Source organism: Vulpes lagopus, chromosome 22 (assembly GCF_018345385.1).
Source record: "Vulpes lagopus strain Blue_001 chromosome 22, ASM1834538v1, whole genome shotgun sequence".
Classification (NCBI taxonomy): domain Eukaryota; kingdom Metazoa; phylum Chordata; class Mammalia; order Carnivora; family Canidae; genus Vulpes; species Vulpes lagopus.
In genome coordinates, this window is record NC_054845.1 from 1,460,690 (window position 1) to 1,474,975 (window position 14,286).

General features: G+C 49.0%; 1 protein-coding gene across 1 annotated transcript in view; it reads right to left on the reverse strand.

Annotated features, from left to right (window-relative positions):
• STAT1 (signal transducer and activator of transcription 1) overlaps positions 1-8,550 on the reverse strand; it is a 40,030-nt gene extending 31,480 nt beyond the window's left edge. Inside the window, exons 1-5 of the mRNA XM_041737351.1 lie at positions 8,387-8,550; positions 7,987-8,123; positions 3,744-3,872; positions 2,709-2,853; positions 1,322-1,420 (exon numbers count right to left, since the gene is read on the reverse strand). Coding sequence (XP_041593285.1) covers positions 1,322-1,420; positions 2,709-2,853; positions 3,744-3,871 — 372 coding nt within the window. The 5' untranslated portion in view covers position 3,872; positions 7,987-8,123; positions 8,387-8,550. The remainder of the gene's footprint in view (positions 1-1,321; positions 1,421-2,708; positions 2,854-3,743; positions 3,873-7,986; positions 8,124-8,386) is intronic.
• Positions 8,551-14,286: the final 5,736 nt, after the last annotated feature.

Here is a 14,286-nt window from a genome sequence, read left to right on the forward strand (position 1 = left end):
ACAAATAATGCCGATCTTTACCTGCTCGGCACAGCAAGGTGTTTTCAATGTGACAGGAACGAAATGCCCAGGGAAGCAGCAGATGCCCAAGGACTGGGTTAAATGCCCAGAATGTGCACGGAGAATGGCATTCAGCACCGCTACTTGGGCTCTACTACGCTGGCACGGTGTCCCCTCCTCCTGGAAGGGTCTTAGCCAGAACCACCCACACGGTGGTGTCACAGCGACCTGCCTTCTGGGTTGTTCCCACCACCCCCTCATCCAGGAAAGGAATAAACAGATGCCGTGGCAACTTTAAAAATCTGAACCCTAATCGCCAGGTAGGCTCATGATAGTACTAGTAAAACCACGATCAAAAATCTTGGTACTAAAAAAAAAAAAAAATCTTGGTACTAAAACAAAGTCTGACTCATTCCGTTTGGATGCCTTATATATTTAAGATGTAATTCGACCCTATTCAAAACAAAGCTCTTGATTTTCCCAACAACTTGTTCTTCTCCAAAACGTACCAGGTCCTACAGAAGTCCGACTCCTGTCCTTTCTTTCCTCCCCAGCTTGATAATCAATATGTCCAAGTGACTCAGCTTTCAAACCACCAAATCATCCTGTTTTCCCCTTTCCCTCACTCCCACCTCTGATGCTCAACATAAGCCACGCTGGTACCATATCCATAACCTCATCCGCCCACCTCCTACCTCTACCCACTGCACCTTCTCCGAGGACACTTCCACTTCCTCGGGCTGCCGCTGCACGAGCTCTCAGTCGGCCTGCTTCCTTCCCTGCCCCAGGGCTCAGAGAAGCTTCCTGCAGGATCTAAAGACACAACCCCAGGGCACCCGGGTGGCTCAGTGGTTGAGCGCCTGCCTTCGGCTCAGTTCATGATCCAGGGTCCTGGGATCGAGTCCCACATCGGGCTCCCTGCTGGGAGCCTGCTTCTCCCTCTGCCTGTGTCTCTCATGAATAAATACATAAAATATTTTTAAAAAATAAAACAAAGACACAAACCCATCCCTGAATACTCCAGTACTCTCTCACAGCATCCTGCTTTGGTATCTGCATAGTAATTACCACTATCTGAAGCTATTCCGTTTATGTTTTATTTCTCTCCCTCACCAGAATGACTTCCATTAGATTACAGTCCTTTCTTACAGCCTGGGTCCCATCAAATCTCTGTATCTGATCTTTCCCATTTCCTGGGGCTGTCAAATCAGAGGGCTATTTACTACTGGCTTGCACAGGGTGTTGATAATATTTGTTGGATAAATGAATGAATTTTTTATTTTACTATATAATCTTCGGTGTTTAATTAGAAAAAAAGTACCTGATTGAATCTCTGGGCATTTTCCAGGATCTTCCTTTCCTCCTTCAGACAGTTATAGATGATCATAGACATCTGTATTGGGTCTTCCTGAAAATTATCCTAGATAGGGATTGTTAGAATAAGAACAAATGAAATTTCAGAATGTTTAAGCCATTGTATATTATAAATTGCATTTGTTTCTATCTACTGAGATAACTCATCTTGAATTTATTAAATTGTTACACAAGCTATTTTTGGTAAAATCAAAATATTCTTTTCATAAATTATGACAAAAGCTTTCCAGTAAGTGTAGGTATCTAAGTTATTTCTTAATTTAAAAAACCAAGTATTTTCAAACATGGTTCCTCTAATGACTTTTTAATTTCCGTTCTTCATGAAGCCATTTATGTTCCATTAGGATCCTGAGACAATGCAAATGATACAAAAACTATGCCATTTCTCAATTAATTTATCTGCTAGTCCGTGCATTGAATTAGTCAAAGATACTCTTTTCAGTTTTCCTATATCCTTGTCAACGCGGGTTGCAAAATACTAGCAATCGGGGGGCTCTTCAATAGGCACGTTCAAACAAAGTCTATAGCAGAGCAAATTTCTGTAAATTTAAGCTGCCTTCCCCTGTCACTGGTATTACGTAATCATAGATATGTTCAGAAAGGAAGAAAAACCTTCTAATTATCTAAGTTGAACAGTTTGGTTGTGTTGTATGAAACAAGAAAACAATCGCTCTCGTTTCCATGGAAACAGAAAAATTCTGTTAATATAGAAGTAAATACAGTAGCCAGGCTTAAGGAACTCCTGAAATTCTGTAGCCCATTCTCTCCTGCCTGGGACTCCCTGGGACCATCCCGTCTGTGGGAGAGCAAATCCAAAAGCAAGGAAAGGTGGATCTAGCTCCAATTCACCAACTCAGTATCAGGCCTCAGGAACGTCAAACTTTTCCAGGCTTCTTCTTCATCTGTATACCAAGGACTTATTTCTATTTTTATTTTTTTATACCAAGGACTTAGACCAGATTCACACTAAGTTCCTTTGAGCTTCTACATGTTACTACAGCTCACTGCTTTGACAATGGGACCCCTTCCCTTGGGTTTCAATTTCAACAATGTTTAGTAAAACAGGTGACAGCATCACATTTCTCTCAGAATTACGGACACCTCGCAGGTGATACATCTAAACTTCAAAATTCCCTGTATGTTTACAAAATGAACTGATATTTTACTCTGCTTATATGCTGTAAAATATTAGCTATACAAAGGGAGTTTATTTACCAGCTCTGAAACTTGTAAAAATACCAATAAAATGCATGCTCAAGAATATTCGCTCAGTGAAGAAAACTCTTACGTAGGCTTGGGAACATTTTGGCTAAAATGCAAAAACCAAGTCATACCTGAAGGTTACGCTTGCTTTTCCTTATGTTATGCTGCAACAAAAAATTATTCTCCAAAGAAAAGCGACTATACTGATCATCCAGCTGTGATAGGAGGTCATGAAAACGGATGGTGGCAAATGAAACATCATTAGCAGCATGCTCCCTGGGAGAATTAAAATTCACACATTTCATTTTAGATACTACTTTAAACAGACAAAATAAACATTGCTTTCCTTATGAAAATTATTCAAGAAGCCAAATTTTTAGCGTTTTCTTAGGATTTTTCCTTCTTTTAAGGCTGACATTGTTTTTAGCAGCTGTTTGTACAATATTTCTATAACACACAATTAGCATAAAAAAATCCAGAACTCTGGGGCAGCCTGGGTGGCTCAGCGGTTTAGCGCCTGCCTTCAGCCCAGGGCGTGATCCTGGAGGCCCGGGATCCAGTCCTGTGTCGGGCTCCCTGCATGGAGCCTGCTTCTCCCTCTGCCTGTGTCTCTGCCTCTCTCTCTCTCTCTCTCTCTCTCTCTGTCTCTCATGAATAAAATCTTATAAAAAAAAAAAAATCCAGAACTCAGATTGTGCACAAAACTGCTAATGGTAATTATCTCTGGAGGGGAAAAAAAAAACAATAAGGGCCTTTACTTTGTACGTCAAATACTTTTAAAAACATTTAGAATTTTTGCAGTCAGCAAATAGTAAATTTTTTTTTAAAGATTTTATTTATTTATTCATGAGAGACACAGAGAGAGGGACAGAGACACAGGCAGAGGGAAAAGCAGGCTCCATGCAGGGAGCTCGCTGTGGGACTCGATCCCAGGACCCCGGGATCACACCCTGGGCCAAAGGCAGACGCTTAACCGCTGAGCCACCCAGGTGTCCATGACTAACCCATTTACTTTTGTAGAGTCAAATGCCATTTTTCAAACCAATACGTTTTTCTGCAACAGATAATCCAAACAGCTACAATGAGATTCATCTTTTAACCAGTGTGGCTCCGAGTCACTTAATCACTTTAAAAGCACAGAAAAACTTCAAGTGAGCCTTCCTTACCAGTCTTGTTTTTCTAGCCACTGTGCCAGGTACTGTCTGATTTCCATGGGAAAACAGTCATCATAGAGCTGGTGAACCTGCTCCAGGAATTTGGAGTCAAGCTGCTGAAGCTCATACCACTGGGACATCCTGTAAGGACACAAAACACAGATCATGAATGGAAGACCGTAATTCCAAAGAAAGCCTATCTAACATTATGCTTCTTTAAAAAATCATACTTAATCCAAAATGTAATTTCTCTGAAATATATAATTTAAGTGATGTTTATATACTAAAGCCTGTTTTTTTTTTAAGGTTTGGGGGTTAATATTCTTTTCTTCTCCAGAAAACACATCTTTGGGCCTTTTGCTCAAATGTCAACATACCAGGGAAGCCTTTTTGGATGCTTTGCTTAAACTGACACCACTTCTCACCTCATAAACACTCTCCCTCTGCCCTGATGTGTTTTGTTCCATAGCACTTACCACCATCTAACCCACCATATATTTTCTTTTTTATTTTGATTACTGTTTTCCCCGCACGAAGGGAAGAATTTGGAGGGAAGTGGACTGTTCACTGCTATCTCTCCAGAACAGTGCTGGGCACATAATATGACTTTGGAATGAATCTGGACTTTCATCATATAAAAAATGGAAAACGTTATTTCATTAGATTTACTTTCAGATAAATTTTAAGAACCCTCCAAAAACTGCTCTCTTAGGAGCACAGTACATTTGGGGTGCCTGGGTGGCTCAGTCAGTTGGACGTCTGACTTTGGCTCAGGTCAAGATCTCAGGGTCCTGAGGTTGAGCCCCAGCATTGGGCTCTGAGCTCGGTGAGGAGTCTGCTGGGGATTCTCTCCCTCTCCCTTTAGCCCTCCCCCTGTTCACATGCCCTCACTCTCTAACATAAATAAGTAAATCTTAAAAAAAAAAAAAAAAAAGAAAGAAAGAAATACAGTGCATTTGTAATTTAACTCGAAGAATTTTATTTTTAAATGTTTTTTTTTTTTTTAAGATTTTTAATTTATTTATTCACGAGACACACACACACAGAGACAGAAGCAGAGACACAGGCAGAGGGAGAAGCAGGCTCCATGCAGGGAGCCCCATGTGGGACTGGATCCCAGTTCTCCAGGATCACACCCCAGGCTGAAGGCAGGTGCTAAACCACTGAGCCACCCGGGCTGCCCAACTAGAAGAATTTTAAACTGGTATTTTATATTTTGTGATTCATATGGTAAAATGAATTATTTTTGTCCTGTACCTTTTAAAACAGATTTTCTTCTTGGCTGACTACAAACAATAAAACTAGCACAAAAAGTCTTTAATATCAGTAACAATTTAAAGATTGAAACCACATTGTTAAATATAATTTCAAAGGATAAAGTAATACTACTTCTTTGGATAAGTGTAAGTCAGTTTTTGCATAGCAGTTCTAAGGAAATGAAAACAGAACCCGAATTTAAGTAAGTCCCAGCATCTATGAAGAAAACAAAGGGCCTCCCATTACCACAGCATAACTTGGGATTTACACCAGCGCACAGCTGCAATATGCAGAGTGGGTATATGTGAACCTCTTTTTTTTTTTTTTTAATTTTTTTTTTTTTTTTTTTTTAATTTATGATAGTCACAGAGAGAGAGAGAGAGAGAGGCAGAGGGAGAAGCAGGCTCCATGCATCGGGAGCCCGATGTGGGATTCGATCCCGGGTCTCCAGGATCGCGCCCTGGGCCAAAGGCAGGCGCCAAACCGCTGCGCCACCCAGGGATCCCCTTTTTTTTTTTTTTTCCATTTTTGTCTCCATTTTAATTAACACTTTACAAAGTACAAAATATACTGTCTTTTTTGGGGAACATTAGGTACTTTTTTTCTCTCCGTCATACAGTACATGAATCTCGAGGGTTTTGTGTGTCTTCAACACAGAGGGTAGAAGCGTGAGGGCCTTGGGGCGTCGGGGGGGCCCCGTGCTCCCCCTCGCCCATACCTTGGGACAGATGTAAGTGCCACTGCTGCTACTGCTGGTGACCTGGGGCATGCCAGGTGAGGGCCGGACCCCAGTCGAGGCCCTGGGCAGGGCAGAGGCCCCTCAGAGCCCCATAACACACCCGACATCCACTCACCCCCATCTCAGGATAACGGAAATAATTTTGGCATAGGTCTGGTCTCACCAGGCCTCTGGGAAGGGGTCTAGATTTTCGTGCAGGGTGTGGAAAAGTCATGCATGCTTGCTGCAAGCACACATGTGCAGGCAAGAAGTTACATCTACTCCACGAATTTCCTTCTAAGGAAAGAAAAGCAAGAATATGGTGGGACTATAAAACTCATTGCCATCACAATACGAGTAGAAATGGACACAAACAGGGATGCCCGGGTGGTGGCTCAGCGGTTGAGCAGCTGCCTCTGGCTCAGGTCATGACCCTGGGGTCCTGGATCAAGACCCACATCAGGCTCCCCACATGGAACCTACTTCTCCCTCTACCTGTATCTCTGCCTCTCTGTGTCTCACACAAAAAAATAAAATCTTATTAAAAATAAAAAAAGAAGAAATGGACACAAATCTCCCCTCTGGCATACCTGCAACAGGAATCTGATTTTTCACTTCAAATTAATTTTACCTGAGTGGGAGACTCCAAATCTGTGGCTCTTCCCTCTCTGCTAAGTGTTTATTTAATAAGGATGTGCCTACAGCAACTACACTGGCCAGAGGTCAGCCAGAGGGGGTATAACACCTCTTTTTTTTTTTTTTAAGATTTTATTTATTTATTCATGAGAGACACAGAGAGAGTGAGAGGCAGAGACACAGGCAGAGGGAGAAGCAGGCTCCATGCAGGGAGCCCGACGTGGGACTCGATCCCAGGACTTCAGCGGGTGCTAAACTGCTGAGCCACCCAGGGATCCCCGGTATAACCCCTCTTATTAGATGCTGGACCTCGGGCAAGTCACTTCCCTATCAACAGTGTGGCTGTTAAGACTGAATGAACTGGTACAGACACAGCACCGGGCACAAAACAGGCAACTAATAAATTCATGCTAACAAACTCCGAATCCGTGTCATCTTCTCACAAAACCTGTAACCAATGTGAGGAGTGCCACGACCACCTCCCCATCACCTTGCTCAAACTCCAGTGCTATACGGACTCCTTCCTGCAGTCCCAAGACCTCCCACCTCCCTGCTTCCCAAACCACGTCCCAGTCTAGCCTCCTGCCGCACCACTTGGACCACATCACTGTCTTGCTCAAAAGTGCTGCCGTTTGCCCATTCCGAGGCTGATGTGCACCCTGACCCTATTTTCACCCATTAACAAAGCAAAGCAACTGCCAAATGGTCTACCGTGTTTTGGCTAGGCCCAACACTGCGGCGCTGCTCCGGCCGTCATCCACCCTTGGAAACAGCCTCCCCGGGGATCTCTGCCTCTCTACATCCTCTCACTATTCTAAGGTAGATGTGAATGCCCCTTCTTCCAGAAAGCCATCTGGGACTTACCCAGGGACAACTAAGCTGTCTTTAACTTGCGTGCCACAGCATTCTGTACCCTGTCTTGGAGCATCAGTTCCTTATAAAGCTCTAGGATTTCTCCCCTGAGTGAAGTAAGTTGCCAGGACTGTGTCCTCCTCTTTTTTTTTTTTTTTTTAAACATCCTTGGTACATTACACAGTGTCTCGCATGTAGTATGTATTCAACAGGTTTACTGAATTGAAATCTAGTGTATTTCACATTGAATTAAGAGTAGGGGGTAGGGGGATCCCTGGGTGGCTCAGCGATTGAGCACCTGTCTTGGGCCCAGGGCGTGACCCCAGAGACCTGGGATTGAGTCCCACCTCGGGTTCCCTGCATGGAGCCTGCTTCTCCCTCTGCCTCTCTCTGTGTCTCTCATGAATAAATAAATAAAATCTTAAAAAAAAAAAAAAAAAAAAGGGTACGGGGCAAACCACATTATGCTGCACCAAGCCTCAGCTCCGCATCCTTGTTAAGCAGCAGCTGCATCTGGGACTGTGCTGGAGGCTCAAGTCCTCTAGTTCTGTCCCATAAAAATGACCTTTCCAACCTATACAAACGCTTGGAGCACAGTCAGCCACATACATGCACACACACGGCCCCAATATCTTCAGTATTAGTCACCACTTTTTAAACAACTGACATCGCTCGGGGGTTTGCAGGAACTTTCATATTCCAGGAAGACGTTAAGCTGCTTCGTCTGTACACACCGGTGCAGGAACTAAGAGTCCCAGACGGGACATTCATTCCTCGGGAGCAACTACTGACCTGCCCCCGGGGGGCCCGCGAGGGGCTGAGGATCCAACCCAAGCGGCAGCTGTTGGCTGCTGGCGAGGCGCGGGCGGCCGGGCCTGCACGCACACGGTGGGAGCGTCCCAGCTGGCACAGGGAAAAGGGAAACTTTCCTGCGGGGAGAAGAAGAGGTGAGAAGGGGGCAGTGGTGGAAGCGGGGGTGGGGGGGAGTGGAGGTAAAAGGGGGAGAGGCAGTGGTTGGGGGAGGGTGTCTTAGGAGCTTCCTTTCCTGCGGGGGCGCCAGCGCCTGTAGGCTCGGGGCGCGGGCACCCCGCGACCCCCCGACCCCGGGAGCGCTGGGCCGCCCCCCCCGCCGACCCCTGGGCTCCCCCGCCCAGCCCCGCCCCCGCGAGCACCGGGCGAGCAGGCCACTCACCGCGCGCGGCGCTGGCCCGGCCTCGACGGCGTCCGGGTCCGAGGGGTCGGCCCGGCGGGGGTCGCGGTGCCCGGGTCCCTCGGCGACCGTGCGGGAAAGCGGAAGCGCCCGGCGCGTAAAAGACGGAGGCCGGCGCCCCGCCCCCCGCCGCCTCGGCCAATCAGCGGCCGCGGCCGCCTCGGCCAATCGGACGCGGCTGTTCCGCGGGCGCGCCGCCCCTCCCCCCGGACCCGCCGCAGCCCCGGCGCTGGGCCCCCGCGGAGGCGCGAGGCCGGGCGACCCCGGCGGTGACCCCGGCGGTGACCCCGGCGGTGACCCGGCGGCCCAAGGGGGCGGGTCGCAGGGCTCGCAGGCCGGTGCACGGGCCCCGCGGCGGGGAGCCGAGGCAGGCGGCGGGCGGGGAGGCGGGCACCCCCGGAGCCGCGGGGCCACCTGCTTGGCGCCCAGCGCGGCCCGTGTGAGCCCCCCCCGCCACCTCGGGCCGCGGTGCGAGGCGGCGTCGGGGGCGGCCAGGTGCGACCAGGTGTGGACGAGCCCGGGCTGCGCTGGAGACCCGACGGCCCCGCGCGCAGCGGCCGTGCCGCTCTGGAGGCAGGTCTCCTGCTCCCGCTCCTGCTCCTGCTCCCGCACCTGCTCCTGCTCCCGCGCCCGCGCCTGCTCCCGCGCTCCTCCCCGCACGCGCAGCGTCCGCGCCGGACACCTGCCCCGTTGACTCCTGCCCCCTCCGGACACCTGCCCCTTCAAACCTGCCCCCTGTTGGAAGAACTGGCACGTGTCAGAGGCTCCTCCCGCCCCCGCACACCTGTTCTCCAGCCCGCTCGGTGCTCCTGCTGGCGATGCCCCAAGTCCCAACAACTTGTCTCCAGCTCCTACGCCATCCCCCACATTTTCCTCATTTTGATGATTGCAGTAGATTCCCAAATGGCTGCTTCACTTAAACTCTTTTTTTCAAATTGAAGATTTATCTATTCATGAGACACAGAGACGGGCAGAGACCCAGGCAGAGGGAGAAGCAGGCTCCCTGCGGGGAGCCTGACACAAGACTCGATCCCAGGACCCTGGGGGTCACGCCCTGAGCTGAAAGCAGGTGCTCAACCCCTGAGCCACCCAGGTGCCCCTCACTTAAGCTCTTAATTGCCCCTCCCCTTTTTAAATTTTTTTAAAAAATCATCTCTAACTCATCATAGGACTTGAACTCACAGCCCCAAGCTCGAGTCGCATGCCATACCAACTGAGGCAGCCAGGTGCCCTGCCTTTAATGCTCTTTTAATCCGCTCTCTCTATGACAGTTTGAGTGATTTTTTTTTTTTTAATTTCAAAGCAGATCATGTGTTTGCCACTTGCAAAATCCTATGATGGTTTTTCTTACCGAATTCAAATTTCTCAATATAGCTTACAAAGCCCTGGTTCCCCATTTCTTCCTCTAATCCTGTCTTTCTTGCTATTCTTTCTTTTCCAGACTTCAGCATTTTTGCCTTTCCCCAAACTCCGGGCCTTTCACCAGCAGTTCTCTATTTGGAAAGTCCCTTGGGGCAACATCCCTTTCTCTCAACCTTTTTTCTGGCATCCAGGAGGCCAGCCTAGATGAGATCTTCTTGGAATGTATGCCCACAAGATAAGTTGGCACCTTCAAGTAGATGGAACTTGAATCAAGCCATGAATAAGACGCCCTTGGGTACAAAAAAGATCTCAGTAGGCTCCCAAAGCTATGCTTATGCTCTTTCTTGTCACATATTCAGCCTCGCAAAGCCAGTACCGACCTGCGATAGCAATGACCCCTGGCACCAAAGTGGCAGCCTTCTGTAAAAAGAGATGCCAGGACACTAAAAAACGCCCTTCCCCCCCCTACTTATGTGCATTTAGGACCCAAGACAATGTTGGAGAAAATCTGCCTCTAGGAAGAGTCAGCACTTGTTATCAAGTTCTGTGGATGCCTCCTTCCCTGTGCCTTTGTTGTCCTTCGTTTACTGTCATGGACCAAACTCCACCGTAGCTCTCATCGCTTCAGAACTGGAATGCGACAAAAGACACCCGTTCGACTACCGTCTTCCCTTCCCTTTCCTCTCCACTGTTTGCCAAATTAAGTCCTTGAAAACGTTAACCACATTGATACCCTCAGTCCCTACTCAAGAACCCTGACAACTCTCATTGCAGTTAGGATAAACACCAGCTCTGCTAGTCTGGATCCTCCACAGAATGTTCTTACCTTTTGGCCTTGTCCCCCATTGTCCCAGGACCCAACGAAACTCTATCCATTGTTTTACTCCCACCCCCAAGCTTTTAATTTGCCTGTTTCTGGCCCTTTGCTCATACCATTGGCAAGTATTGTGCTTACTCAATGGCATGTGCTGCCCCTTACTCACTTTGAATATCAAATCTTTATGCAACTTTTAAAACTAAGCCAAAATCCTATATTCTCCTTCTGGAACCTTTTAATCCTGTGGTGATTAATCTCGTCTCTGAAATAACATGATATGTGTCTCCATTTATGTCAACAGTCCCTATATTATGTTTTTTGAAGTCTTCAAGCCTTATTCTCTCCAAGATTCTAAGTTCCAGGAGGGCAAGCTTATGTATTTTCTAAGTGTGACTAACATACCAACTGCTGAAAAAGCAACCAAATACAGAACCAAACCAAATAAAAGAACTAGAGATCCAGAAGTGGAAAACCCAAATGTGTGATGGCTCCCTGGAATAGTCAGCTTAGGAAACCATATCTCTATACTAACAGTGCCCACTTCGCAAAAGACATGAATCTGGAAAAAAAAAAAAAAAAAAAAAAGCTAATACCATGTTTGGTAGATTGCATTATTTTTCCATTTTTTTCTTTCCCTTCCCACTCCTTGCCCTGGTTCACTCTGGCCGTGACATGGCCGTGACATGGAATATAAGCAGATGTGAGGTACACTCAGGTATAACCCACCCGAGACCTTGAATGTCTGTAGGATCAACATGCCCTCGTGCACTTTCTCTGCCAGGAGCAGAACTGCTGCAGCCTACCCACAGCCCCATGAGGAAGGGGTGTTTGTTTGTGGTCCCTGTTGGAAGTCCCTGCGGTTTCTCCCCCACTACCCCGCCCACAGGAAGAGCTGACTGCCTCACCGATGACAGAATCAAAAGTCTAAATTATCTTCAGCAGAGTGTTGCTATGCTGAAACCAACGGGATAAAACCTGGTAAAACACAGTAATTGCAAAGACCTGTATTTGGGTTTGAAAGGGGAAAAAAAGGGCAACAAATGACAGGGTGCTCTTTGCTGCCAGTGGCCAGCTTGGGAGTCCTTTGCGCACTGTATCTGGCCAGTTACTAACAATCCATCAGAAAGGGCAAGTAAGGTGAAACTGACTCCTCCCCCTCCCCCTCCCCCCGCCCCCCAGCTGGTGTTTAGAGGAGAGTCTGAGATGGTGGAACTACATTTTATAAGTAACCGAAAGCACTGTAGTAGCTCATAAATTAACATGACGTTACAGTGAAAAGATTTTTAGGAACCACCCCAGATCTATTTGAAGCGAATTTATTTTTGCTTTGATAGTCATCCAGAAGACAATATCATTCCTATTGTTCACTCATCCCTTTTTTTTTATTTCCAATCACTCGGTCATATTTATTTAATTATATTTACAAGAACTACAAATGTAAAGGATACAGCGCAGTTTGCAAACCAGGGCAAAAAGATAGATATCGTCAGTTATATAATTCTCATCACAAGACATTAGGATTGGGCACCTGGGTGGCTCAGTGGTTGAGTGTCTGCCTTTAGCTCAGGCAGGGAGCCTGCTTCTCTCTCTGCCTATGTCTCTGTGTGTCTCATGAATAAATGAATAAAATCTTTTTTTTATAAGAAATTAGGATCTCCTAACAAGGGCCATGTTATTCCTTTTTTTTATCTACTTACTTTTGCAATGTGACTCTGTAGCTCCTTTCAGCAACAGGTGGGAACTATTTTTGCACCTGTTGAATCTGGGCTGGCTTGTGACTTGCTTTGACCAATACTGTGCAGCAGATGTGACACTGCGCCGTCCTGAGCCCAGGCCTCAAGGGACCTCACAGTACCCGATTCCAGAAACCCTGCTGTCCTCCAAGGCAAGTCAGCTGGGCCGGCTGAAACATCAGAGAGCACCCCAAACACCGCTGAGCCTTGCAGCTGACAGAGCTTGGGCCTCAGAGGCGTGGGAGCGAGATCGGAGCCCTGACCCCCACGGGGAGAACCGCCCAGTGTGCCCCAGACTCACAAGCAATGATGCGCAGTGCTTGTTTTATCCTGAGTTTTGAGGATAGTTTAGTTTGTTATGTAGCAATAGATCACTGATATAGACCTTATGGGGGAAAGAAAAGCATCCTACTATTGAATTATAAAATGGAATTTCTCAGGGGGTGCCCAGCCCCCCCACAAATATTTTCCTTGGGGTCTCTTGATCCCCAGTAGGACACTATGCTGTGTGTTCTTACTGACACACCCATGAACAACTTATTCCCTCGGTGTCCCATCTTGATGGCCTTGGTCTGTTTCAAAGTGGCAGCGACACATCCGTTTAGAAAAATCTACAGTTCCATTTTGCATTTGCGACACATTTTTCCAATGTTGTACTCACGTTGGTAACTTCTCTCCAACGGGAGAAATGACCCTTAATCAATGGAAGGCATCTTTGCTAATCTGTTAACACGGCGGGATTAAAATAAGGGATTTCTGAACTCCCCTGTAGTTCTCTGGGTTTTTGATATTCATATGCCTGAATACGAGCGTTATGCTTTCAAAGACCAGTTATTGGAAAATACCCTTGTAGAAAATTGAACTGAAATACAGGGAAGAAATCGTCATTCTATTACTGCAGGAATATATAGCAACGTAAATACAGGGAACACTGGGCAAGAGGGAGAGACAGAGGGAAATATTTGAAACTGTCAAAGTTTCCGGGTGGTGGGTCACTATATAAATTTGTTTCTTTTTCTTTTTCTTCCGCGAGTCTCAGGGGCACACCTGCGCTCCGGGCCGCCCCCGCGCACCTGCGGGTCCCGCGCGCCGGCCGCCGGGAGGGGGCGCTCGCAGCTCCGCCACCGGCGCGGCGGGAGGGACGGCAGCGCGCGGAAGAGCCGTCCACGTGCTTTCGGGGAAACCGGCCGCGAGCGAGAAGGCGCTGAAGTGGTAGGAAACCGAAAAGCGAAAGTAAATGGGCGCGGGGAGCAGTGCGCAGGCGCGGCCCGGGGCTCCTCCCGCACGCCCCCCCGCCCCCCGCTCTGGCTGCAGGTCAGCGCCCCCTGCCCCCCCGCTGCAGGTCAGCCCCCGCCGGCCCTCCCCCGCTGCAGGTCAGCGCCCCCTGCCCCCCCGCTGCAGGTCAGCCCCCCCCCGGCCCTCCCCCGCTGCAGGTCAGCGCCCCCTGCCCCCCTCGCTGCAGGTCAGCCCCCCCCCGGCCCTCCCCCGCTGCAGGTCAGCGCCCCCTGCCCCCCTCGCTGCAGGTCAGCGCCCCCGGCCCCCCCCCTGCAGGTCAGCCCCCCCCCCGCTGCAGGTCAGCCCCCCCCCCCCCCCGCTGCAGGTCAGCCCTCCCCCCCCCCCCCCCCCGCTGCAGGTCAGCACACCCCCTTCCCCCGTCCGGGTCGGTGCTCCCTGCCCCCGCCCAGTCCTCGGGTACCTGCCCTGCGCCCTGCCAGCTGCGCCCTGGGGGGCTGCCGGTTAGCTTGGGAGGGACGGAGCGGAATGCCCCCTACGGGGCTGAGCCCGGACCCCCCCTTCCTCAGTCCCGCAGCACGGAGCCCCGGAGCCAGGGCCGCATCCCCAGGTCCGGGGCGCGGGAACCGAGGGCCTCTCCCCGCGGCGCGCACCCGCACCCACACCCACAGCGAGGCGTCGCCTTGTCCTCCGGGTCTTCTTGACCACCCCCGGGGCAGTTAGGCCTGAGGCAGTGG